We start from the raw sequence: 27,348 nt of genomic DNA on the forward strand, positions 1-27,348 counted from the left end.
GAGTACTGGGGTACCTATATTAACAAAAATTACACTTAATGGAAAAGGATATGCATTGGAGCACTGACTTTTGGGTAGCCCTGAATATCTCTGGGAGAATGGAAGTCAGAGCTTGACTTAGACAGGATTGCAGAACTAAGACAGAAGAACAAAGCTTTAGCATGATATTTTTCCTTTTCATCTAGTAATTGTCTAATGTGAGGTGCATAAACTCTTGTTCTTGTTCCAATGTTTGGTTAACTTTGCAAGAAGCTGTGTATTGCAGTCAAAGGAATATTTTTTTCTTGATCTTTTGGTTCTGTGAAACAAATCTTTCTGGTGATACAATGATGTATCTTCAACAGAAGGTGTGCAATGTGCTGCCATCCAGCAGCAAAATCTGCTGAGTTTGCTCCATAACATATCTTTAGGCATTTAAGTTTTCTAAAGCAACTCAGCATTTTTGGTGATAGCTTTGCTGGGTTTTTCTCCTGAACTTATGGTTCATATCACTTGGGTAAATAAATGTTTTGAGGAATGTCTACCTGCCTTTTCTGACCCTCATCTAGATACACATTTTCGTGCTTGGAAGGAAGCATCAGTTATACATTTAGTCTTCATTCTTTAAAACATAATCATGTTCTGTTTTCTTTGATTTTAGGTGCATTGACCAGTGGCAACTGTCCAAAGTTGCCCCCTGGATGCTTTTATTTTTCAATTTTGTAAGATTCGAAGTTGGGTTTTTTTCTCACTTGCAGAGTAATTAGTGTCAGCTTATTATCAAAGAACATTAATGTCAGGTAAAAGAGTTCCTATGGTTGCTCTTATATGCTCCTACATCTGTGTATTTTAATAAGAACAAGATGAAAAGAAACTCAAATAAAGGATCAAATGAGAAAATGCTTTGGTTTAATATTTGATCACTTATTTCTCCCAGGCTGGTAATGCCACTTAATTATGAAGGTTGCTGAACCCAAATGAGCAAAGTTGCAGCAGGTGGCCAGTTTCCAGCTCTGATGAGTGTTCATCATGAGTTTGGAAAAAGACATAAACTGTTAGGCTTGCTCCTCAAGCTTTGTTCACTGTAATGGCAGCTGACACACGTATTTATTTATCAGCTGGGGCTGACGTTCACTTTTTTAAAAATCCATAATTAAAAATTCAGTTGTTCAATAGCTGCTTTCAAGAATTCTCACATTCCTTAGTTTATTTTTTGCACTCAGTTATTTTCTTCAGAAGAATTTCAACCATCTTTCTCATGTCTTTCATTCCACATTTTGAGAATGAAACAAATCTGCTTCCAACAGTTTGTGCTTTGAGTCTTTTGTTTTCCTTTGCACTCTTGTGCTAGGAAATGAAAAGTATTTGCAGAGGATTTCATTACCAAAAAAGCATATCCAGTTTTTTCATGTTGTTCACAATGGACGAGTGTTTTGATATCAAAACTACAATAATAACTTTTCCCTTTTTATAGGCAGTTGAAACGTAGACGACAATTTTTTACATGAAACACTACACAGCTGGGCATTATTAAATCTATTTTGGAGAACAACAGTAAAATAGAAAATTCCCATGGAAAAGCCATCTCTTTCTTCCTGTATTGGCATAAGTTGTTGTCAAATTAGATCTTAGTTTTTTCTCTCTTGCTACAAGTTTAGAGATGTTCAAGTGAAGAAGTTAAGTGTGAATCTGTATTGATATCAGGTAAAAATGGAAACTGCTGTTAGCCCTTGGACTTTCACCTGTCTTCTTGTTGTACTTCCACTTGTTTGCTACAATTCAACAATAGGACAGACCGTGAAAGACTCATCCTATTCTTCTAGTGAAGGAAGCTTTACTAATCTGGGACAGTTTGAAGTGGTTAAGGTTCAGGAAACTTACACTGGTAAACTTACTAGGTCTTTACAGTGGAAAGTGTTCAAGGCTGGAGAAGTTCTAGCAGGAATCAGAAACAAATACTGCAAGATTGTAAGCAAAATATTTCTTCCCATCTTGCATAAACTGAAATTGGGAAAAGGAAAAACAAAAGCAAAGTAATAATAAAACCTCTCCCAACTTAAGAACAGTATTCAGAAAGGAGAAAAAAACATGCAGACTGAATAATCCAGAAGACCATGAGTCAGAATAATGTGACTGGGTCAACATTATTGTTTCTGTCATTAAATAATAAAAGGAAGAAATACCAGGAAAAAGACTGTTCTAGAATTAATTACCACTAATATATACTTCGGATCAAAGAGTCAGCCTGGGTCCATGGACCACAGAAAACGACATACAAACATTATATTGACCCCACAACTTTCCCCTGTAGCATATCCCTGCGTGAGTCCATCCAAGCAAAACAACGGGACTCTCCACAACCTCTCTGACTCTGGAATGGGTGCCTTCCCTGTGTCTCCCTGGTTCGGTTCCCAGCTGCCTCGTGCCGATGGCAGCGTGTACCCTAGGCTGGTGGCTGAAGGAGGGGGGGTGTCCAGTCGGGCCTGAGGCCGCAGGGGGATGCAGGGCTGGGAGAAGCGGGGCTGATGTCAAGTGGTTACCGCGGCAACAGGGAGGGGACCAGCACAGGGCGGGGGAGCAAAGGGAGGTCGGGGGAGTGGCATGTTACCACGGCAACAGATGGTTGGAGATGCAGCTGCCCTTATGCAAAATTACCTGCCTGGTGCTGGGGGACTTAAGCACAGCATATCCAGAGTGCTCGTGTTATCATCTATTTATATTGACTATTTCATTTCTAGTTAGAAAATGAATCTGCATGGGATATAAAGTATTTTTCCCACACAAGCTACACCCATAATTATCTCTTTTCATGGTTCACAAGCTGTAGCAGAATTCCTTCTTATTCTTTCTGATATAGTGTGCCAATACTATGTGCCAATATCAGGAATTAATCATGAAGTACTAGAAGAAATGCTGATTTAAGGTGTGAGTTTGTTTTACACAACTTTACAGGACTATATTACATTTTCCCCAACAAGCTTTGCAAGACAGATCTTAAAATTTCTTGTTTGGATTCTTTAATTTTTTTCTTTTTTTTCCTTAATCATATCAGGTACTGAAAATTTCTGATAGTTTCGTTTAGAATTTCCCTAGCTGGTGGGTGATGAAGTTTGTGAATATAAGAGGAATGTGCTTATGTAAAACTGATAGGAGCAGCCTGAACTCCTGAAATTTCAGCTATTGCATGGCCCAGTGAATGGCAATCAGCCATCTGCTATTTCATCTGGTGTCCCTTGTCCCTGACTAGGACAGTGAGGAATTACCAATGTCAATATGTGTTTTAATAAGTCACACCTCAAAAAAGGAATGGACTGAAATCAAGGAGGAACTGTAATTTGATGGAATTTGGCTTGAAAGAATGGGTTTTATAGCGTAGGACTAATTTATGGCAGAACTAACTCTGTGTGTCAAACCACACAGTACAAGAGTATTTGGGAGGAAGTATGGCTTGGATCAGTGGTGCTCAGGGCCTTGGAGTTGGCCAGAAAACCAGACCAAAAAAAACAAAACCAAACCCAAAACCAAAAAAAATCCAAACCAAAAAAAAACCCAAGGGAGGAAGAAACTGAGGCAAGGATCGACCCCCAGACACTTATCCTATGAAAAAGCTTCTTTGCTTCTGTTTTGAAGCCTAGGTGAAGCATGAACACATTTACCTGCTGTGTTTTCCTTTGAAGAGGTGAGCTGTGATCTGGAGTGCTCTTAGGCTCGGAAGTGTGGGAAGGCTAGGCTCAGCATACTAGGGCAGCCAGCCCAGTCTTATGGGCTCTGTATTTTGAACATGAAGTCTCATTCTCTCCTCGGAGCATGCTCCCAGTCATGCAGAAGCAGAGAAGGCTTTGCTTTCGCCTGAGCCAGCAGTTCACAGGGTGCAGGGCTGCCCTGGCTCCTTTGGAGGCCAAGAGCAAGAAAGGTTTGTACACAGACTCATTAGAGACCATCTTTTTGTGCCTACATGGCAAAACAGTCATCTTATTTTTAGAACAGTTAAACATTTGCATTTCCCTCATATGCAAATTAGGGCTTTTACAGATGAGTTTTTTTCTACTACTTTGTGCACAGTTGGCTTTTTTGTGCATCATTTTGTTTAATTAGAGTAACACCTATTCACATCCTGTGGATATAGGCTGTAACTCCCCTGCTCACTGTGGCTTCATTTATTTCCCCGATTTCTGTCATCCAGAATTTTAAACTCTCCTTTTGGATCCTATTTATGTTGTAATAAATTCAGACTTTGTGACCTGGGTATGTCTATTCTGCTAAATCAGAGATATCCAGGGACCAATACTTGTCCCCAAGACTGAGTGGCACAAACTGGTGTATGTCTACATTTTTTTAGTTTTAGCTGCCTCAGTGGCAATTTGCCTTGGGAGCAACAGGGCAAGGAATTCAGCTGGCAGTAGAGTAGGGTGAATGACTGGGTGTGTGGTGCTTGAGCTATGTATGTAGTGTCTCTCTTATTCAGCTGTGGGGATGCAATCAGTGAGTTCATGTTTGTTTTGAGCAAATGCAGGATTGTATGTATTTATGTATTTTAACCCTTGAAGGCGTTCAGTGATGCATGGCAGGATGGTTTGAAATGGTGAAATATCCCAGGTGAGCTGTAGCTTTCCTGCATCTTGGAGAAGACATGAACACCCACAATATCTCAGCTTCTGAGAAAAAGAGGTTGTAATTTTTTGTTTCCCAACAATGGTGCTGTTAGAGTGCAACTTTCTGGGACACTTGGGTTCTGTAGTAGAGGGGCATGTGGGTTCTTACAGTATAACATGGCCTCAGGAGTTACCCTAAAAGTGTCTCTGAAAGGGAACAGCTACAACAGGACTTTTACCTACTTTTACTTGATCTTCCTATCTGTCTCCTTAAAAGGTGTTCCTTACTGTCTTTTCTCATTCAGAATTCTGTGTGAGACCATCACTGTACCTGATCCTCTACTCTGAATGTCTGCTTTTTCATGACTGCCCTGTCTCCCATTCCTTTACAATTGTTCTTGTGCTAAGTGTAAAAACATCATGGTAACCTCTCCTTTCCTAGGTTGCTGATGTCTTTATTATATTAAGTACAACTTTTAACATATTCACAGTCGCTTAATTTTCTCTTTCTTTGTTTTTTTCTGATCAGGGATTATTAATTTTTATTTATTTACTATTTCTACAGGAGTTAAGCTTGTCCTTTTGCATTTATATTACTCAATTCTTAAGTTAACAACCTTGGTTTCTTCAATTATGCATTTGGAATCTCTCTCTCCTTCCTGACTGTCTTGGTAGTAAAGCCCTAAAGTACAGGTCAGAGTGAGCATTGTACTTTCTCTGTCAATCCCAAAAAACATTGTTCCTTCCAGCAGCAATCTTCTTAGGAAGGACTACTCTGATTAGCATTTTGAGTAACAGTGCTCACCAGTTAACAGAGATGAAAAGTCTGCATGTCCTGCATTTCTTTGCATGCTTTGGACACCTTTTTTCTAAAGCAGAGCAATTTTAAGCACATATAGTTATGTCTCATCGAAGGCAAAGCTTCTCATCAGGCACAGTCTGCAACAGGACATGAACCCTGACACACCAGGAGAAGAGGCTGTGGAAATGCAATTGTGGCATGATCATAGCAATCAGGATGTCTTTGGGAAGGCTTTAATAGCTACAGAAGCCAACAGAAGACTCCAAAAAGAAATGGGAAGCAGCAATGTTTAAAAAGTCTTCCACCAAAAGGAGAGAGAACAGAGCTACAGCTGATTTTCTGAAATGCATTCTTTCTAATTTCACACTGTATTTCTGACTGTGAAATGATTGATTGAAGCAGGAGAGATAATCCATCAATGTGGGGTGAAGAGAAGTCTCAAAGAGATGTCAGGGGATGGGCGAAGACAAAAATCTCCAGCTCTTCCTGTAACTGAAGAATTTATCTGGAATACAGAAGGGCTAAAAAAAGAGTCAAAATAGGCAGAGTGAGACTGACAAATGTTTTCTCAGGGAAAGGAAGTGCTACATGATACTTGCATGCTTTGTTTCTTGCATGAAGTTAGATGTCTTTCCCTCTTTATAATAGCGGAAAACCAGTGAAATAACATTCTGAAGCAGGCAGGAGGCAATACTACAGTGAAGAAGCTGAGCTTCCATCCTCCTTGCTCCAAGATTCCTACTGAGTCAGTGATGAGAATAGTGCTTTTTTTTTTTTTTTTTTTTTTCTCTCAGCATTCAGCTATGGAGATGGTTGATGCTGCTTGCTGAAATATTTTGATGTTGCTAACTGGAATAGCCCTTATATCTGTGGTGACAATCTCAATTCTGAATTTGCTTTTTTTCATTTTATTTTGCCCATGGAACCATGATGCTTGTAACAGTGTGAAAGTACCAAAGCAAATTCTCAAAAATAAAAAGGGCAAGTTATTGAAAGCCCTTCTATACATAAAACAGTTTGGAAAGTTTTCAAAATTATATATTTTACTACTACTGTAAAACTAATCTTTAATCTCTTTCTTTTGAGTATCCTTTGAAGGTACTCAAAAGAAAGAGTACCTTTCTCTTGTAAGAGTACCTTACTCTTTTAAGAGTAGCCTTAACACTGATGGGAGAGATAAATTCAGATTAAGAAGAGAAAAAAATCCAAAAGTGGGAATGTGTTGCCCACTCTTCCACTCTCAGTAGAGGCTATTAGGAAGTCAGATCTGGAAAGGGAGCAGGAGCACAGAGAGTGGAAATAAAGCAAACTGGTGGAGAATGGGAAAGTGATGCCTGCTATGCTCTCTCTTAGGCAACAAACCCCGTATTGTATGTAGTGTGAAGTAAATACACTCCCATTAACTCCTGGGCAGCCTCTGGAAACACAAAGCTCCAGCCTGGCAGAGATACTTCAGGAAAAGTTACAGGCAGCATTAATGGTGCTATTCCACTCATCCCAAGCTCTGCTGAAAGCAAGGCAAACTTTCAGGACATGTCTGAGGATTATTGTCCTCATAGAAGGTTTGTGTTGGTCTTGATACCGCAAGAGTTTTGAATGTACACTGCATATGAAATACACTATTTTACTGTATTTTCTACAGCAAATATAATTTATTTCTTTCTGCACTATTTCCACAAAAGGAGAATGTAGGTTTCCATTGGTAGAACTTTCAGTTCCTTTTCACAGGATATCTGAGATGTTTTAACCAGTTCTTGAAATTGGAATGCAAGTTGCACACAGGGTGCAAACCCAAACAGAAGCTGTCAAGCAGTAGTTTAAGATTTGCATTAAAGCTTAACATTTTAAGCCTTCTAGAGGTCTCCTGAGATCACCATAGTTCTTGACTTTTCACAATCTATACAGCGTGCAATCTGATCAACAATCAGCACACATCATGTGGCAGTTGCTGTGGAACTATTCCCATCAATACCAAAAATAGGTACATCAAGGTACCTCTTCAAATTATCAAAAGTCTGTTCATAAGATGGACAGAGGAGAATTCTCTCCTCATTCTAGCCCAGGGTAAGATTCAATAAATCAGGGAGGCTGGAGGTGGGCTGTGCTCAAGAGAATTAATCTCAGTATTTTGATATCAGACGTGTGAATGTACTGGTTCAGGAAGAGGGAACCACTCATTCCATATTTCAGAGAGCATTTCCTCTTTCACTCATTTGTCACACAACTAAATAGGCAGATGAATCAATCACTGAACTTGCCTTTTAGTGGTGAGTTGGGCTGGAAAAAATATGCTTTTATTGAAAATCACCTTCAGACTCTGAAGAAATTACTTTTAACGTTCTCAAGTGCATCAGATTGCAGACTAAATAAACAGACATCATGAGCATTGCTTTAGTGTTTGGGACATTTTCTACTAAAACACAATATCTCAAACTCTTCTCTTTGTACTTCTAATCCAAGCATGACAGGGGCATAAAGAAAGAACATTCCTGGTGTGTTCACCTGTGGTCTGTGGCTGAGTGCAATAAAGGGGAGACTCCCAGTCTTTAGAGATTTGCTCCATGTCCCTCCTGTTTCCCTGAACAGCCCATTCCCATATTCAATTTTAAACCATAATACTTAACATTTCTATGACAGTTTGCATGTAACGGGCTCAACCATTATTCATTTTTAAAGCATACTTCTTACTGAACGGTTTAGGCTGAAATATAAAAGCAGAGTTTAATAGTTATTTCCAGAACAGTTTTAGACTTACAAATGGGATTTCCCTCTTCAGTGAAGTCCAGCTTCTTGGTAGCTAAAGGAGATTTTATCCCTTACACAGTTTATTAGACTAGTTCCAAGTTTCTACAGACAATGTTTGTGGTGTGCTGGCACGTTATACAAGGGGTGTGGGAGGGCACAGAATTATTGTAATATAAACTGGACCCTAATTATGTAGCTATTTTCAGTTGAGTACCAGCCTCACACAAATGCCAGTAGCAACTTTAATGATTTGCAGTCTCACTCTATCACCAATCAACATGCAGATTTTAAAATGAAAAAAAAAAAAAAACAAAAAAACCCCAAAATTTCTAGTAGGCCAATAGTAAAAACCTGAAAAGTATAATGCAAGAAATTCTTGCATTTTTTCCAAGGACAGAATTCTTGACATTATTGTTGCTGTTGTTGTGAAGAATTTTGAAAATGCAGAAAATGAGAAGGCTGCAGCAGAAGCAACAAAGGAATACCATGCTATTTGTCTGTAGTCATTGGCATCCATTACCTGACTGTGACAGCCTATTACATCATATTTTTCAGAATTAAAATGAGACATTGTGATAGGAGAAAAGCTCCATCTGTTACCAACAATAGGTTAGCTACTCTTTTGACTGAAAAAAACAATTGAAGACTTGGTTGAAAAGAATGCATTTTTCTCTGTGACTGCAGATGACTTAGACAATGGCATTTTCAAGGTGTTCACAATCATTAATCATTCCTACACAGCTGAAGGGCAAATAGCTCAGTGCTGACTCTTGATTATTTTCAAAGTACTAATGAAACCACATTAGGAATATTTGAAAATGTAAAAAAACAAAAGCTGAAATCAAGTAGTTGGAACTTTGACTATCTGCAGCTATTTGCAGGTAATACTGTTGCTGAATCTGGCTTGTAGCTTCTGTCCACAAATCAATGAAAATTAAGTGGGTAAAATTGTCTTTAGTTTCTTGTTCCTTACATAACCATAGAACAGGAAAATACCATCTAATTTTCCTCATCTCAGCCAATGTTTCAGATTGAGAACTTATAAAATTTGAATGGGAAGAAATGTTCTACATGAGACAATTACTTGCATACTCTACAGGTAAAAGGACTGTAATATGCTTTCTTGATTTTAGCAGTTACTTTTGGAAGCTATGTGAGCATTGTCAGGTGTGAATTTACGATCCCATTTTCAAAGGTAACCTCATAGGAGGTGATACAGAGGTTTTCAGTGACAAAATGTCACTTATAATTTTAAGATGATACTGAGTGTTTCTTGCAAACTGAAGTCTTGCGGGTAGAACAATCTGTCTCTTTACATAGTGAAATGTATAAGATAATGCATTCATTTTAGGTTAATTTGCAAAAAAAGTACTGATGAGAAATTCTTTGGTCATAAGTAGCTATGCAACATTGGGGAATAATAAAGAAAAAAAAGGCATTCCACACAAAGATACACTGTAGCTGCCTGAAATGAGGCTTTATATGTTCATAAAATTAAACAAAATACAAATAAAATTATTAAGTTTCAGTGGGAAATTAATGCCTTTTTCAAAGTTTGGCTGCTCTCGAGTGAATGCATCCAGGCACTTCGTGAATATGTGGCAGAACTAGGAAAATCTTGGGTTTATTTAAGCAGTATGGCAAACTAGGTGCCATTAAGACAAGAAAGCTTAGTGACAGAACACTTTCCTGTACATGACCTCAGTATTTCATGTAGAAAGTGTTACCTTTTTAGCTGCTGGAAGAGATCTTGTTTAAAATGTTGCTGGTTTTCACTTCTTCCTGTGTTCATTGCAGTAGTCAATAGTTTCTGCCAGAAAAAAAAAAAAAAAAAAAAAAAAAAGGAGAAGGAAGAATTGAAATATTATTAGCAAAATTACTGGTGCAGTGGTAGAACAGAACATGAAGAATATTGCTAGAGCTCTAGGATGCTATTTCATTTGAGGCATCACATCACTGAAACCTGATGTCCTGCCTGAACTCTCTAAGTGCAATTTCTACATTTTGTAAAGATCTAAAATGGCAGGTATTAGCTAGAAAATGAAGAGTATTACTTTCTTGTGTCATATGGTATTGACCTGTCTGTAAAACCAACATAGACACCTTTCTTCTGGCAGTTTCTTGTTGGATGCTGTGTGCTGGAGATCACTGTACCAGCTCTGTGCAAAACAGCGTATGGGAGCTGTTGACTTCACTGGGAATGGAGTATCTGTTGTCAGTGAAGATAGAGGTAATTTTCTGAAATATGCATAGACTTAGAACCATTAGAAGTGGAGAACAGCTTCAAAAGTGACTTATTTTCTTAGTTAAACACTGAAGAAATTCCAAAGATTAATGTAAGGGATGTAACATTCACTTCTAAAAGGGATTAAGGGTGAGAATCTCAATTCAGATATTAAATGGAAATGTGTATTTATTTTTCATGGAAAAATTTTGGTTCTGTAATTTGTACCTTCTGACTGAGGACTGTAAATGCTTTTAATTTTTTTAATAGGATTAAATTGTTTAAAAAGTCAATGCAACTAACCAACTTTAATGACTTTTCCTTTAAAAATCTTCCTTTGTTTTTATCATCTCAGTTTGCCAAAAGAAAAATGCAGGGTTTTTTTCAGAGCTAATTAACTCTAGAAGATCTGGGAACCATTTAATTTGAGTTGAATTTTTTTTATTAAGGCAAATGGAGTGGCACATTCTACAGATATTTTGAATAATGATCATTGGTGGCATGTTCTAGTTGCAGCAATAAATAACAAAGATGTGGTGTTGGCATGACCCTATTTCTAAGCTAATGTACTCCACTTAGCCAGAATAGTTTACTGGAATAGAAACCACAATGTTATATTTACACTGCTCCTGGGGCCCACTTTGCTCAGATGTAGCTGCAGTACCTTCTCATGGAAATGTATTAAGGATCTCAGGGTCTTTCCTTTCTTTTGGCAGGGTAGAAATCCTGAATACCTTAAATCCTAAAAATCATTAAATATGCATGATGTACTAGAAAAGAATTATGGTTACTTCTAAATTTAGTCAAAATGAAGCATTCATATAAAATAAGCTCAGATGTGAATATAGTGCAAAAACTTATCCTATGAAAAGCCAGCACTGTCATTAGCCAGCTGTATACACACAGTCTTTGGTTCTATAAATACAGATTCTTACATGTGGGCTAGGAAAAGCAACTCTACTCACTCAGCATTTGGAGAAACCCATGTCTGGCATATTCCTCTCTACAGTAGCTGAATGTGCCAAACACTTGTCACTAGACTTTCAAAGGCTAAAATGCAATTGTCTTAAAGAAAGAAGATCAGATCTGACATCTAAAACCTGGTACATTAAGGATGTTCTTTCTGAATAACAGAGGTACACTGTGTACATTACATTACATGCTTCAGATCTGTGGAGATGTCATCCATATGAAAGAAAAGTCTCTTCAGATTCAAATCTGTCATCTTCCCTGCAAAAATAAAGCTAATAATACGATGAGAAATAGTAGTGAGACAAGCTGTCAAGGAAAATGGTCCTTATTGCCTTTGGTGGCTGGGCTTTAATTCCTGAGGTAATCTACTACCTGGTGTTTGGATACCTGCTAGCACTACTTATGCACCTTTTGATCATTTATCATCTAGAGATGTGAGGCCCAGAGTGTGTTTTGGACTTGGATTACAGTGCCAGTGAATTGGGTTTCCTGGTGTTATAACATCAGCTTTGAAGGGATGGCCTGCCAAAAATGTAATAGCACAGGAAAACAGGTGGCTCTTAGAAAAACGCTGTTCTCAGTTCAGACTGCAAGCTCTACTAACTGTCTATAAAGAAAGAAACCCAATACTATTTAAACAATAGATAGAAAGTAGTGGATTAAAAGCAAATTCAGGGTGGTCAAAGACATACCAGACTTTACATATAGCCCTAATTACCCTTTGTTCAAATATACCAGGAGTGCATCTACCAGGGGTCCTAAAGAGGTAAAGAAAATAACCCCAATACTACTGTATTGAAACAATAGACAGAAAGAAGTGAAATAAAAGCAGATTCAGGGTGGTCAAAGACATACCAGATTTTACATAAAGCCCTAATTACTCCTTGTCCAGATATACCAAGAGTGCATCTACCAGGGGTCCTAAAGAAATGTTTTCCTTGGGATTATTCCGGAGCCCTGTATTAGCCTCTGTTGTAGAGCATACACTCTGTGCCACATCAGCAAACGTCATCCCTGTCACAGCCCTGTGGTATTGGGAGGGTATTGCATGACAGACTCAGATGGCTGTTTCCCTGAGGTTCAAAAATAGAGCAGAGTATTATTCATTCTTCAGTCTTTGAAAAGAGGAAGAGGAACACTAATAAATGTAGCATGACCTTTTCCATCTTCTGGTGGCTTGAATTCACAATTCAATACAAAATCAAAATGCAATTTCTTCCATGAGGTCTTAGATGCATAAACTATTGTGTTTATATGTTCACCTATATAATTTTGTCTGTCCATGTGTACTTTAATTTCTGCATTTATATGTACTAGGATGGCTTACCTACAGAAGCAGAATAGTAAAACACGGAGTACATGGAAGTTCAAATTTAATGTAAATTAAGGTATTAGCATATTCAGGGATGAGTGTTCAGCTCTTAGAATCAAGGTCTGTAAAGGAGCACACACCTGCCTTTTCATTATACTGCAGTGTGGCCTGAGAAAGAGTGGCTGAATAATTGGTAGCAAATGGGAAAATTAATTTATTGCATTTACACAACCTCTTCCCTAAAAAGCCATGCTGTAATCAGGGGAATTTACCATTCTCTATCTTATGTGAGATGGTCCTGTTCATCTTTCATGTCTCTTATCGGTCCTATGACAAAAAGTCTCTGTAAATTATACCTTCTAGCTGTGACTTTTCAGAGGCAATGAAAAAGAATGTGCTAATGCTGAAATTGTTATGGCATAGGACTAAAGGAAGTGAGATGTTTGGCATGTTTCATTAAGCAGCTAGATATAAAAATAAAAGGGTGAAAAAAATGGAAAAAAAAAATTCCTAAGGCAGTAGAAAAAGAAAACAGCTCTGTTGGCCAGAACATACCCTGTTGATCTACATCAGAACAGACCTAATCAAACACCAAGTAGTGTGAAATGTGGAACTGATTTCAATTGATGTATCGTGCTTTTTTTGCAGGAATATCAAATTGATATATTTTTTGCCCAGACGTGGACAGACAGCCGTCTTCGCTTCAACAGCACCATGAAGATACTGACTCTGAACAGCAACATGGTTGGCTTGATCTGGATCCCAGACACGATATTTCGTAACTCAAAGACAGCAGAGGCTCACTGGATCACCACCCCCAACCAGCTCCTCCGCATATGGAATGATGGCAAGATCTTGTACACCCTCAGGTGAGCACTTGGCAAGGTGCAGGGTTGAAAGCTTTTCCCACCTCTGGTGTAGTAATAGTAATTTTCAGCAATATCTTTGCTCTCTTCTGCTGTTTTCTTCCTGATGCGTACGTGGCCATGCTTTACAAATGCTTAATTATTCAGGCATAGGTACTGCCAAGTTTAAAAAACAAAGTCTTGTCTTTCTATGAAAGCAACCTTGAGAAATAGGAAATAAGTCTCTCTAAATTGTACAAGCTGGGCTTTTTAGTGCTTGTAATAAAATCAGGAATATGTAGTCCCATAAAACCTGTCAAAAGCCTTTTTGATTGGAGTTAGATGCAGGGCTGGATAAAGCATTTTTAGATTCATGCTAATGCCAATACTAGATTCTTCAAATAAGTCATGCTGAAAGATAGTCTGTCACATCTCATCACAAGGGTGAATTGCTGGAGGAAAGGCTTTTACAGTTTTCTAATCTTTGTGATAAAATCAACTATATGGTATTAGAAATGCCGTATATATTTGCATTTTAAAAAGCCTGTGGAAATCAAAATATGTGTTTACTTGTGGAAGAGGAGCTGTTCAGAAGGGAGTTTTGCCATAAGCCATGTTCCACAAGGGAAACTGTTTTAGAGATGTGCCTTTCACGCTACATTTTCTTCTGTGATTGTGTTCAGCCCTCTCGGTGCACCTGAGATGGCTGATCACGCTTGCAACTGCTGTTGGGCTTCAATACGAAGTCTTTGGAAAACAATAAGAAAGGAAATAAACATCTGGAAAAGCTGTTGATATTTTTAGTGCCCTTTCCGTCTTAGGCTTGCTCGACTGTGAAGAGCTCTTGCTTATTTCAGTTGTCTTCAGCTAAAGAGTTTGGGGATTAAGGTGTCAGCTCCAGTATTCTCTTGGTTGGGTTACTGGGTTTTTTTCTCAGGAGATTTTGATTATGTGTTTTGTTGGTTATTTTTCTATTAAGTTCTGTTTCAGTATTTCAGGCCAAGTGTTTACATTATAGTAGTTAGACTTACATACCTCTCACTAAAGAAATTTTTTGTTGAATGGACTACAAAATTTGTCTAAACCAGCTAAAAGTAAGTTAATACTTGAACCATTGGAATGAGCATTGCTAGTTTGTGAAAGATGTTTTGAGTCCTTTTTGATCACTCAGGTCGACCTTCTTTTTACACAGGAAAAGCTGTTAGAATGATCACTGTTAATACTGTAATTCAACCCAAATTTATCTGACCTAAGTGTCAGGATTGGTATGACATGGAAGAGGTAGCTGGTGTGTGCCCTGGTGCTGTCAGATGGGTGTTATGTGTACAGGAGGAAGTGTACAAGGTGCAGTCATGCTCCATACCTCTTCATCTTCTTCCTTGCCCCTTTTAGGGTGTGAATGCCCTCCTGCTGCAGCACTGCAAATCCTCGTCTAGTGGCAGTGCAGTAATTTAATAATAAGTCAATTTAATTCAATAATTAAATTCCTCACAGGTGACCTTTTCCGAGACAGAGTTTTTCTCTGTGCCATCCTATATCTGAGACACAAACCTTTCACCACAGAGTTTTTGATCTTTTTACTTAGTTTCCAAAAAGAAAAACCCACATAGCCCACATGCATGAATTGTCATGAAACTATGTAGTATTTTTTTAAAAAGACTGTACTATAAACTAGCACTTAATTCAATTTCCCTGAGTAAGTACATTCACTTTGTAGGCTATTAGACTGAAGATTATTGATTTTTATAGTAATTTTAAAATTGGCTGTGTTCATAGCATAGTTTGTTTTAGGGATGTCATGTAAAACCAGCTTTCAAGTAGGGATGAAGATGTTTCTGCTGGTCTGTTTGTTGCATCTGTAAGTAAGAATGGCATATAAACATTTATTAGGTTTTGGAGAGACAGCCTGAAGAAATTGAAAGAATTATAAGTTCACGCTATAAGTACACATGGAGAATACAATTATAAGTTTCACTCCGAAGTTCAAATTTTGTGGAATTGCATGCAACATGAGCCACATTTCCTGTTATTTTTGTAAAGAACAGTTGTTTTCATATCCCAGAACCTTCGATGATGAATTGTCTAGAGAAACACATAGGCACAGATTTCCTGGGATCCAGAAAGTCTTGATGATGTGTCTGAAATTATTTAAGATAATTATCATTGTTTTGTATCAGGCCAACACACAATCTGCAAATATTGGCTATTGTAAATAGCCAACAGTCTGCAAATATGGTTCTTTCATTTCAGGCCTTACTTATGGATATCAAAGCATTCTTGCATGATGCTTAAGGTTGCCCTGCCTCCTCCTCTGGCTGTTGCCTGTACTGGCACACAGTAACAGAGCCTTGGTTTCTCCACAGGCTTACCATCAATGCTGAGTGCCAGCTGCAGCTGCACAACTTCCCCATGGATGAACACTCATGTCCACTGATATTCTCCAGCTGTAAGTGCTTGTTTGATGCCTTATTCCTGTGTATGCAGGGGCATGAGTTTAATTCTGATTTCTGTCAGGTTGGTCAATTGTTCCATAACCAGTATAAGAAGTTTAGGTTTGCTCAAATATTTAGGGAATTTTTGTTATCGTCTCTTGAGCTTCTGATCAATGGACTTATGACATGAATTCTCCTGCAGATTTACCCTGTTATTTTTTTTTTAGAATCAGACTTTTTATCTGATACTATAGTCACAAACTCAGCAGATATTCGTACCAGTCTGTGTTAATTTATACAATCACTTGACATTGCAAATGAGAATTGAAACTGCGTTTTTCTGGCAGAGGTGCGCAGCGTGGGGACATGCCCAGCAGTCTCTGAACATCTGAGTTTATAGCACGTAGCCTGGTAATGCCTCTCAGTTTCATAGTAAAAGTAAATGGTGCAGCTACTGTAAATCTCATTTTCCTTTTATTGCTCAGCTTTGCCAGCAGTCCCAATGTTATGTTGTATGTTGTGTTGCTGGCATGTTTAAAACCTTCCTAACGGACAAAACAAATACATGGGAAAATGTATGGAAAACAAAAGTCAGGTGAGTTAATTCTGGGGTCCAACATTACTCTAAGGAGTTATCTTCATACTGATTTATTTAAAAAACTTTGCAAAAGCTGTCTGCTCATAGGAATACCTGCACAGTTTTGTAATCTATAACCACACAATGCAAAGGTCTTAAAAACATATTTAAAAGGATCTCCACAAAAGATTTTAATCTTGACAATCTATAAGACTCAGGATATGTGTTCTTCAGAAAGTGAAAGGAAAATGCTTTGTTTTGTCTATCTATTCAGAAACAAGATTATCTCCCTAATCCCTTTTAAAGTGATAGAAGAATAACATTGTTGAATATTTTCATAATAAATATGGTATTGTGATGGTATATATTTCTATTTATAAATATTATACAAACAGTGATCCATAATCACAAAAAACAGATTTGAATTTCTGATCCAGGATGTATTTTTCTTTTTACCCAGGAAAGTATTTTTTTTTTAAATCTGTCATATAAACATCTCCCTTTCCTCCAAAATTCTACCACTATGTTGCCAAGTTTTGGCTTTTGTATGTATAAATGAATCTGGGTAGAAATACACAGTTGTGTGTTTAATTCAGGTGTGTGTAATAGATGCATATTCAACTGAACAAGAGGCAGATAGCTCCTGAAGGAGCTTTCCTGCTCATGAACACTTGTCTCTGAACTCTATGCACTTCAGCTATCTTTAGTTACTATATAAAACTACTCTTGTGGCAATCTGCTGTTGTTTTGTTGAAGTGCTGGGAAAGGTTTGTGAACTTAAAAATCAAATTCCAGAGATTTAAGGAAACCTACTAAAATCTTGGTTGAAGTCCAAAGATACCACATAAATTTGATTGGTCCTGGGATAGCAATATCCAAACAAAGTGAACTCTAATAAACAGAAGACACTTCAAACCTTGCATTCCCTAATACCTAGACAGTTGCTAGCTGGAAGTAAGTTATGCTCTATGGTTTTTATTGAAGGAGAGAGGATATCAGTAGGTACGTCAGCAGGCTCTGCTCCATGGCAAAGTTCCAAATACATTTTGTATTGCAAATCTTCCTCCTAATTTTGATCTATTAGCTCATAGCACTTATGACCAAGTGTACATGTGCTTCCATCAGACATGTACTACTGTCTATGGAGATGGAGATTACATTGGATAAAGAAGAATGTGAATGTATTACAGTTTCTTTGTGTGTTCTTTGTAGTTTCTTTCCAGTTGGAGAATCCTGAAGAGGAATGTTCAAATAATATTTTATACTTTTGTCTACCTTTTTAGTCATGTTGACAACAAGGCTTTATTTCTTTACATTCATACCAAATTACATTATTTTTTCCTTGAACAATTTTAATGCTGCTATTACTATCATACAGGACATCTTCTGTATGATTAGTTTGTTACATAACTCGCTTGTATTTTCAGTCTTGTGTACATTCACAGCAGTCTCTAGCTAGACAGCACTCAGTGGGACTCAGGAAGTGAAAGACTGAGTGAATGTATGAATGATTTATTACTGCCTTCTATGACAAGTTTCTGAAGGGACAAGCTGATTAGGGATTCCAAGATGTATGTCTTTGAATAAAATAATAACCTTTGTAGAATTCACAGCTCAGCTCTGCTTCCCCCTTCATCCCTTCTGTTTGTTCCTCAGCACACAGACAAATCTTTGTTGTTTCCATTGTAGGCAGGCACAAAGAAGCACAAGTTTCAGGAAATATTCCACACACCTTTGCACACAGATGAAGTTTAGTATTTGAAATTTCTGACTTATATAAATTTCCCTTGATATTTCAGAAATATGAAACTCATCTTAAATTCTTTCTAGAATATTTACCTCTAGTGCCAGCTAATTTGCACCCTAACCCTATTGTTACTCCAGGGACAGTTGATGTTCCCTCAGTGGGAATATTGAGCTCTACTTCATCTGGTTGTCAGGATGAATAAGGTGAAAGCAATGGATTATGAAAAGGACCCATCTCAGTGTGCTAAGAGTAGTTAACACCTACCCCTTCCTCTGGAGAATCTTGTTCAAGAACAAGTTCTTAGAGCTCTCTAATTTCTTTTACAGGACTTAAAAATATTGACATAATCTGAAGCTCTTCAACCTGTGCAGGTTTTGTATGTGGGGTGACATGATGAGGGGACTCACCTGACATATCAGGCCTTGTGGTCAGTGTGTGTGTCTGTAGTTGCTATTCTTGTGTAGATGTGTGCTCAGCACACTGCTTATGTGAGAAATTGATCCCAGTAACAAAATGCAGGGCTGCTGTGCCCCTTGACAGTTTGTGTCTGTTCCATGCACCAGATTGGTTTGGTGAACCACATGTGCCAAGCAGGATTTCTCCCTAATGAGCTACAACAAGGCATGGTATGAATGTGCATTTCCCTGTAAATGTGAAGAAAGAATCAACGCTGTGACTTGATTGCAGTGGAGCAATCTTGGGTAGATTTTGCTCTATATGATCACTCTTTCTTCATATGGTTTCAAAATACTATATGCAGCTATGTAAAAAAATATTCTGACACTGTCATTCTTCATTTGGGTTAATTTATCCTCCTGAGCCAAGGGAGGCTGCTGTGCTGCTTTTGGCACTCAAATAGCACATTAAACTGTCTTGGTTATCTCTATTCAGCATTGATTTGAGCATTTTGGAAATACTCTCAGGATGCTGCCATAAAATTTAGTTTATTGAGGTAGTTAGGATTCACATAAACTTCAGGAAGGAAGAGGAGGTGTTCTGTCTGAAGGATTATACCAACACAAGAAGAAATAAATAAGACACAAGCAACAAAAGGCAGACTGGGAATGAAAAGTTAAGCACATTAATTGTGAAACTTCTTCTATAGGGAACTATGGGTGCTCAAATATTATAACTCACAAGTGTTTGAACAAAGCACAGGAACAACAGTACATTGGGAGCCATCAAGCATAACAAGATCAGTCTGTAGTAACAGCCACTACTTTTTTTTTATTCTGAGGGGTAAGAGCATTACAGATTAAAGATCAGGAAAAAGGGCCTGTATGGCTAAGCTACTTGAAAGAACTCTTCAGCATTAGAGTTATCATGTGACTGTTTTCTAGCTAGCTTACATGGTTTTAGTTTTCCTTTTTCTGTCACTGGTGAGACTGTTGATTGTTCTGGATTTTCTTAATTTGGGAGGACTAAGCATGCTGTAAAATAATGTGAGAATGTTTGCACCCAAAGCTATGTAACAGTTAATTGTTTGAGGTCTTCATTTTTTTCAGACCAGCAGAAACCTCCTCTCCCCATACATGTGCTCAGGATTAACTTGACACTCCTTCAGGTGACAGCATATGAAAGCCATGACAAAATGAAGCTGACAAACCCATTACACCTTGTTTTGAGCATCTGGTCAACTAACTTTTTAATTATGTCCAAGGAGGTTTGTGGTGGGAATGTGTGCTAGCTGCATACCTGAGGTCTGAAACAATCTGTAAGGCCATGCCTGGGGCTTCACCAGATGCAGTAATAATGAGCTGCAGTGCAAGATGCCAGAAAATAAATAAAAAAAAAAGTGACCAAATTGATTAATGGGTTTTCACTGGTTTATTTTTCTTTCTGCTGTTCTGATCAAACTGCAGATACAGTTGTTCATTTTTCAAAGCACCTTTGACTTAGACAACAGGAATTATGGCACCCTTTGTAGGCAATTACTGATCTGCTCCCTAGTGAGAAAGTCTAGTGTCCTGAGCTGCCCATTATTGAAGGATTGCTGAAAGATAGGAAAAGGTGGGCATGCCCAGAATGCCATTCTTACTGCAAACACCAAACTACTTATACAAAGGTTCACAAATAATTCAATTACTTTTAGTTAATTTAAAGAGGAGAAAGCAAGATTTCCAGCTACTGATGGTCCAGTTAGTTCAGTCAGGACTAAAATAAAATATTCTTTTGCCTTTTAAATGTTGTTTTGGGGTTTTTTAAAGTGACATGCAAAAGCACAGCAAGTATTGCAGGGAAAAAATATGGAAGGAAATGTGCAATGCTTTTAAAAGAAATTTATCCAGATCTAACATAGTGCTTGAAAGGAACAGATCCCGTTTTTCTATATATAAACTCAGTTCAATCAAATGTTCCCCCTTTGAACATGAAACCTCTTATGGATATGCAATCAGTACTTTGAGCCTTGTATCATTAATTTCTAACACAACTAGCTGTCATCACCCATTTTAATATGTTTCTCCTAGCCTAGAAAAGTAATTGCTGGTTTTGTGGAATGAGCTGTGCTTTGTTTCATCTCCTTTGTCATCAGCAGAGTCATTAATACAGTCTGAAGGCAGAAATTTACTTCTGATGAAGAACAGGCCAGAAGGAGCACAGCTTAATGTTCATATCTCAAGAGGAGTTTCATTAAAGATGCTGGGAAGGCACTGTAATGTGCAGAAAGAGCTTTAATCCAGATCTGAAAATTTCCATCTGTGCTTTCTGTAATGGACTGAGCCAGATCATGGGGCATCAGTGGAATTCTCGAACCAGTTCTTGTGATGAGCGTATTTTAGCTATTGTCACTTTTTCCTCCTCTAGGAAGGTAGAAATATTCATATCCATCCATCCTTCTCTTCAGAAAATCATCTTTTTCAGAGGATAGTCAATATAGAGAGATCTTATAAAGAAGAAAAAAGATATATGTTTATGGAAAATTTGTCCTTTGAAATTTCCTCCCAAGCTCTGTATTTAGCATATGACTTTTGTAATATATGCCAATTAATGAACACAACATGTGAAGCATATCTGTTTCACATCCCTCCTCCTATTCATCTGCTAATTCTTCTCTTACACAGTCATTTCCATATCATCTTATTTCATTTCCCCTCTTTTAATCAGTTTTAATTACACATTTTTTTCAAGTATCTTGGCTAGTGTGCAAGACAATCTTTAAGGAAAATTTGATCATCCCAAAGATTTAGGAGGTGTGCATGACTCGGTAGGGATCTTCTTTGCCTTTGTTAACCTGTGAGCATTAACATTTCTAAGCATTTTTTCCTGAGGTACCTATACCTACAATGACACCAGGATACAGTGAATTTAAAAGAGGTGATAATCTTATGCCATTTCATTTTGTCATTCCAATAGCTTTTCTGAATGTGTTGTGTTATTGCATTGCTCAGATTTAACTCTCCTTAGTTTTCCTTCAAACTCCCTGAGGATGTTTCTTTTTTTACCTAACATAAGTTAGATTTCTAGGGGGTATTGTACTGTTTCCTTGGGAGTCAATATTGGAGTATTTATCCAATTCCTTGACTACTCACTACTGACTAATTCACTACAACTTTTCTGTGTGTGACTCAATAAATTTCTCAATGCATAAGAGACACTGCATTAAGTATCTTTAGATTTTTATGGCTCTATTTTATTGCCAAGCCAAGACTCATAATAATTATTACAAGTTAATTTTTATTGCAAGTTCTGCTAACTTTTATCTAATTTCCCAAATATGATGTATTTTTATTAAACTGTTCAAATTCATCCATGATGTTAGTACACTCAGTACTAAAATTATACTCTCTACATCAAATTTATGGTAGCTGTATGCCAAACTAGTGCATATTGTAAGTATTATTTTGGCACTTCTGTTTCTGTTAGCATTGTGTCTCATTGTTTAAGGTATATTAGTGGCACCTTTTTAAATATTTATGGCTATATGGTTCAGTGCCGGCTCCAAATTTATGCAACATGTTGTAGTGAAAGTGTACTATTGATATTGCATCTGATAACCACTAGTACATAAATTATATTTCTTTAGTAAAAAAAGCAGTGAAACTTCCCCAGGGTCAGGGGTTGACCACTGCCTCCTTAGTGACCTGGCAGAACTGAGGGCTGTGGGTAATTCATGTTAATTCATTCCCATGCTCCAGTTCCTCACAAAGAGCTAAGATTTTATACTGGTAGCAGACCAAATGTCTCTCTCCTTTTATAGTGAAATTTTTCTCCACAAGATTGAAGGCTCCTCTGGAGAGGGAACAGCTGCCATTACTTCCAGTGAAAATGAGACCCTAGAGTAAAATCACAGTAAGTGCTAATTAGTGAAGCCTAAAATGCTTAACTCATGATATCTTGGGGCCAGCACAGTCTACCAGAGACTCTCTGGATTGATGGTAGGCTATTCCAGGAACCTGGCATCTGCCCCAGTTTTGCAGCGGTCTTCCAAGGATGCTCAGTATCTCTGTTTGCCCTGCACAAATGTCTGAGGAAGATGGGATGCCCATGTTATGAAACAAACTCTCTAGGCAACCTGCTTCAGAGCAAAAAAAGTGCTGTTATTCCTGGATCTCAAATTTAATATAGGCGATTGTATTTCAGGGATAGGATCCCCCAGCTCTTACTTATGTTTATACAAGGAGACTGGAAGTCTTGAAAACCCCAGGTGCAGTCTAGCCTTTCAAAACAACCAGTCTAATTTTTCTGTATTTTCTGTTAGTAAAATTAAAAAAAAAAAAAAAAAAGCCGCAAAAGATTTTTAGAAAAGACAAAACCTGCCTGAGAGCCAGTTATTTTTGGCAAGAATACATGTAGCTAAGTTGGTGTCAGAATATATGTAGCTAAGTTATGGTGTCAGTAGAAAATAAGAGAAAGTGCTGAAGCAAGACGTGGCTGATTGCATATCTGAAAGCTGAATGTATCAGCAACAGGCCCTGGAGTCTCTGCCATGTGATAGTCATTGTTAGTTCCCATGATTTCATCACAGATCTCAAGATATTCAGTGTGTATTTGAAGCTGAAACCCCTTTAAGCATCTCATCATGTGCCAATGTGAGTCTGTTCCTTTTATCTTTCTTTTTACCAGACATTTGACAGTGTGACAAATGCACCAGTGGCAGAAAGAAAATAGTTTTAACACTCAAATGTAATATAAGGAACATTTTAGGAACTTTGTGTTTCTGTTATTGTTAGTTGCTTATTTAGGTATTTGATAATGGGTTTTCAGATTAATCCGATCATTAGGGACAGGCTGGTCCATAAGCTGTGAAGTCCTGGCAGCCCTGCACTTGTAAAATCTGACATACAGAGCTTGTATTTGTGATGTTTAGAGCACCAGGAGGAGACAGTCACAGTCTTTTGCAACATATTTTCTAACGTAAGGAATGACTGATTTTGACACACTGTAACAATTACAGGACTGGAAAATGTAGCCAGGTTGTACCAACCTGTAGCCATCCGTGACTTTTAGTGGCTACAGGCTGTCCAGCGGGGATGGGACAGGAGGGAGATGCAAGGGGTTCCCAACCACACCAAGAAATGGACAGAATGTCTCTGAAGAATGGCCTTGACTAGGTCAACAGCTTATGGGTAAGATTTAGAGACCAAGGCAACAAGGGGAACCGTGTGAACCAGTAGAAATCCCTCAGGTATTGCCCTCAGGGACAGATCTGACACATGTCTAAGGGTGCATAGACTTCCGTAGATTGCAAGAATTCTTGATTCCCAGGTGTAAGAAATCAGGCAAGGGTCTTTCATAGTTATCTTAATTCTTGAAGAAATTTTCAAAGACACCTTCCACAATTCATGCTTCATTGTGTGTGTGCAGATATGTTGCAACATAGCTTATTTGGTATTCCTTTCTTTGGAGTGCTGAAAATATTGGTGTAATTAACTGCTTTTATTCCTTGTAGCCTCTCTTAATGTAATTGAAATGTACCTCATAAAATATTACATCAAATGTGAAATTACAAGTCCAGGTAGCTCCTGCTGAGCAACATAAAAGTTGCAACATATCCTTTCTCCTACTCTAATTTGCACATTTCCGAAGGCAGGAGACAAGCATGATTGAATCCAGAAGGTTCTAGCTATTTTAGATCTCTAGTACAATACATTTCATATTAAAAAAAAAAAAAAGAGCATGTAGTTTTCTAATTGCTTTAGTGGTTTTAAAGAGCAGATCAGAAAAAAACAAAAGATTGTGTTACTATCTTCCATAGTTACCTCAGTGGCCACATTAAATAATTACAGTAATGCATCTCCAAACCATGAGAACTGTGTGTTTGAACTAACTGGTCTTCTTAAAAGAAATAAAGAATTTCTGCAGAATTTCTTCAAAGGATAAAGAAGCCTTTGGGTTTTTGGGATTTTGAGACATAAAAGCTAACAAACCAGTGTCAGATCCAGAACAAATACCAAGTAATTGAGAAGAAGAGAAAAGGAGAATGAAGAGAGACCAGAGCTGCCAAGGTCAGCCAGAACACCTGCAGTACTCCACAGAAGTGTAACAAAACCAGTGAATATTGACTCTCAAATTAAACTCATCTTGGCTAGAGCCCAGCCGATGCTTGTTACTTTTGCCAGGTTTTGGCTGAGAGATGATAATGGAGTTAGTAGAATCCATTAAATCTTTACTTGTAACAGACTCAAAATATAAGGTGAAAACATCAAGTCCTCGACTCATTAGCCTTGTCTTGTCAATTTTATTTACTTTTAACACCATCTGGAAAAAACAAGGCAGCCTGGGAACATAAAATAAAAAGCTGCATCCTTTTCTTGCTTCTGGTACTGAAAAATTCATGGAAAAACAAAAGCATGTCCTAAGTGCTGATGGAGCTAGGAAAGGAGAGTGAGGCAGTCATAGAGCTTTGAATGTTGTTTTCCTCACAGAGCTAGAAGACAATCAGGGAAATGCCCTGCTCATCTGTTCCTCTAAGAGGAACATTGCTGAAGTTTGGCTGGCTGTATCCCTTGCTATGAAGTGCAGGTTGGCCTCCTTAAAAGGGATTAACTTTGTGTAAAGGGCATGCTGTATAACAGATAACAACATTTTAATCCTTTTTCATAGTTGAGCAGCATAATTTTCTGTCAAAACAATATATGATGGGATTGTGCCTTTTCCTGTCACACAGCCCCTCAGACAGACAAACAAACAGGTGATAGGTTTTAAGGGGGGAAAGGGGGAACACACATCGAGACATTAAATTTAAATAAATTTTTAAATAAGTATTTTTATGTTCTCCCATAGGACGTAGATTTTTAGTTGGTACTTTAAGAAACCTTGCAATTTTGTGTATCTGAGTAGAGAGATTTTTTTTCTGTGGAATGGAAATTATGTTATGATTTAATGTTTGGGTTAGCCATGCATATTAAAAAGTAATTTATTTTTCCCTAATTTTTTATAATGTGACTTCTGGCAATTTTGCTACTAATCTATTAAAACTCAGGAAGAGCTGATTTTTCCATAAAATCTTTTCATCAGTTTTAAGAAAGTAAATATAGAGAAGCATGCAAATTAAAGAAGAAGTTCATGCTGTTCTGAGGTGATTTGCCAAATTAACAGCTTGTGCAGGGGACACTGAGTTTCCTCTTCTAGCTCTTTCTACCTGAGCTTCTTTCACAGGAAAGCCAAAGGAAGGGCTGGTGTGTGACTTTATGGGGTAGGAGAATGGGATAGGAGAATCTAGGAGCTCAGAAGTTCTCCCAGCTCCATCAGTTGCCATGTCACCTTAACCAGATTATTTGTTTCATGTAGTCTGTTGCTTTTGCTCCACTTGCATTGATGTCTCCTGGTAAGTACTGAGAAGCAAGGCCAGCTGTGCCTGTCTCTTCTGCTTGGCCAGCTCTGAGTGCATCAGTACAGGGAAGGTCCCAGTCAATGCCTTTTTTTTTTTAACTCTGGGAGCCTCATTTGACTTCAGTGTTTCTTCTCTAGAAAACAGCCATCAGTGAAAAAGCAAGACATTTATTAAAACAAATCTGATTATCAAGAAGTGGAATGAATTGCAGTTCACAGTATTTAGGTCCTTCATCAATATCTTTCTATTTTCATCCTTAGTGACACAGTTTACTGGAAAAACACATCAGAGCTGTTCCACACTTGCCGTGGGCCTCTTATGCAACAAAATGATGAATAAGGTTCCTAGACTTGGTCCCTAGATCAAGGTATTCTGTACCATACCCCAGAATATGTTAAAGCTATCTGAATTCCTAATTGAAACTGTTCTTTGACTAAAGCAGTGTCTGAAAGGCTAATATGAAATTTTTAGATTGACATATTGGACAAAAAGATCCATTCTGATCTCACCATCTTCTGCTCTGATTTTGTCCCTTGACAAGAAAACAATCAGCATGACTATAACAAGAGCAAACCTACAAAAAATAATCTGTGTTCTCTTTCTCTCACAGACATCCATCCTTCTACACACACTCCCTTACAGATACAACTAGAAGAATGAGAAAGGATGAGAAAAAATATATTTAATAATTTTTAATCTTTTCATTACTTGCATGTTCTCAGCTAATGAGGCGACAAGAAATATGCTTGAAGTCATGTAGAATTAAACAGGATGAAGGAAAAAAAAAGAACAAATCTTACTGTGAATCCTTTAAAATGGACAAACAGTCTGGCCTTTGACTTTTCTCAGTGGAATATATGTCAATATTTAGTTATGACCTTAAGGTACTCCAATGCTCCTATGCCTATACATCTTCCCAATATCTACATTAATTGATTTGATATTTGAATAGACATTTCCAATAACTGTGCTTTAAAAATACTGTCTTCAGGACTGTAGTGGTATAATCTGCATATCTCATGGCATTTGAACTGAAGAAGGCTGAATGTCAGAGCTCATGAAGAAATTTCAAGGAAATTTTTTTTTTTCCTTTTAGAGGAGATTATCCCTGTGACTTTTTTGAGGAACATGCATTTTAACTTTGCCATGTTTTGGTCATCAACAAAAAGATGTATTCACCATATCACAACCTGAAGTACCTGAATCCTAAATATGTGATGCTTAGCTTCAAATCTCACCTTAAAAGAACAATGGAAAGATTCTCAGTATTTTTTTTTTTCATTTTGTTTGTAAGTGGCCTGATCAAACAGCAACTATTTTACAGTTTTTAAATTTTTTTCTGTCTCT

General features: G+C 37.7%; 1 protein-coding gene across 7 annotated transcripts in view; it reads left to right on the top strand.

The window, feature by feature from the left end:
- GABRG3 (gamma-aminobutyric acid type A receptor subunit gamma3) overlaps nt 1–27,348 on the top strand; it is a 291,286-nt gene that overhangs the window by 136,490 nt on the left and 127,448 nt on the right. For 5 of the 7 annotated variants that reach the window (XM_064408162.1, XM_064408158.1, XM_064408156.1 and 2 more), the window contains 2 exons: nt 13,275–13,495; nt 15,835–15,917. In XM_064408162.1, coding sequence (XP_064264232.1) covers nt 13,275–13,495; nt 15,835–15,917 — 304 coding nt within the window. Of the gene's footprint in view, nt 1–10,235; nt 10,349–13,274; nt 13,496–15,834; nt 15,918–27,348 lie in introns of all 7 variants that reach the window. The other 2 variants (XM_064408159.1, XM_064408157.1) reach the window with 1 other exon arrangement.

This window comes from Passer domesticus, chromosome 2 (genome assembly GCF_036417665.1).
Source record: "Passer domesticus isolate bPasDom1 chromosome 2, bPasDom1.hap1, whole genome shotgun sequence".
In the NCBI taxonomy this organism is placed as follows: domain Eukaryota; kingdom Metazoa; phylum Chordata; class Aves; order Passeriformes; family Passeridae; genus Passer; species Passer domesticus.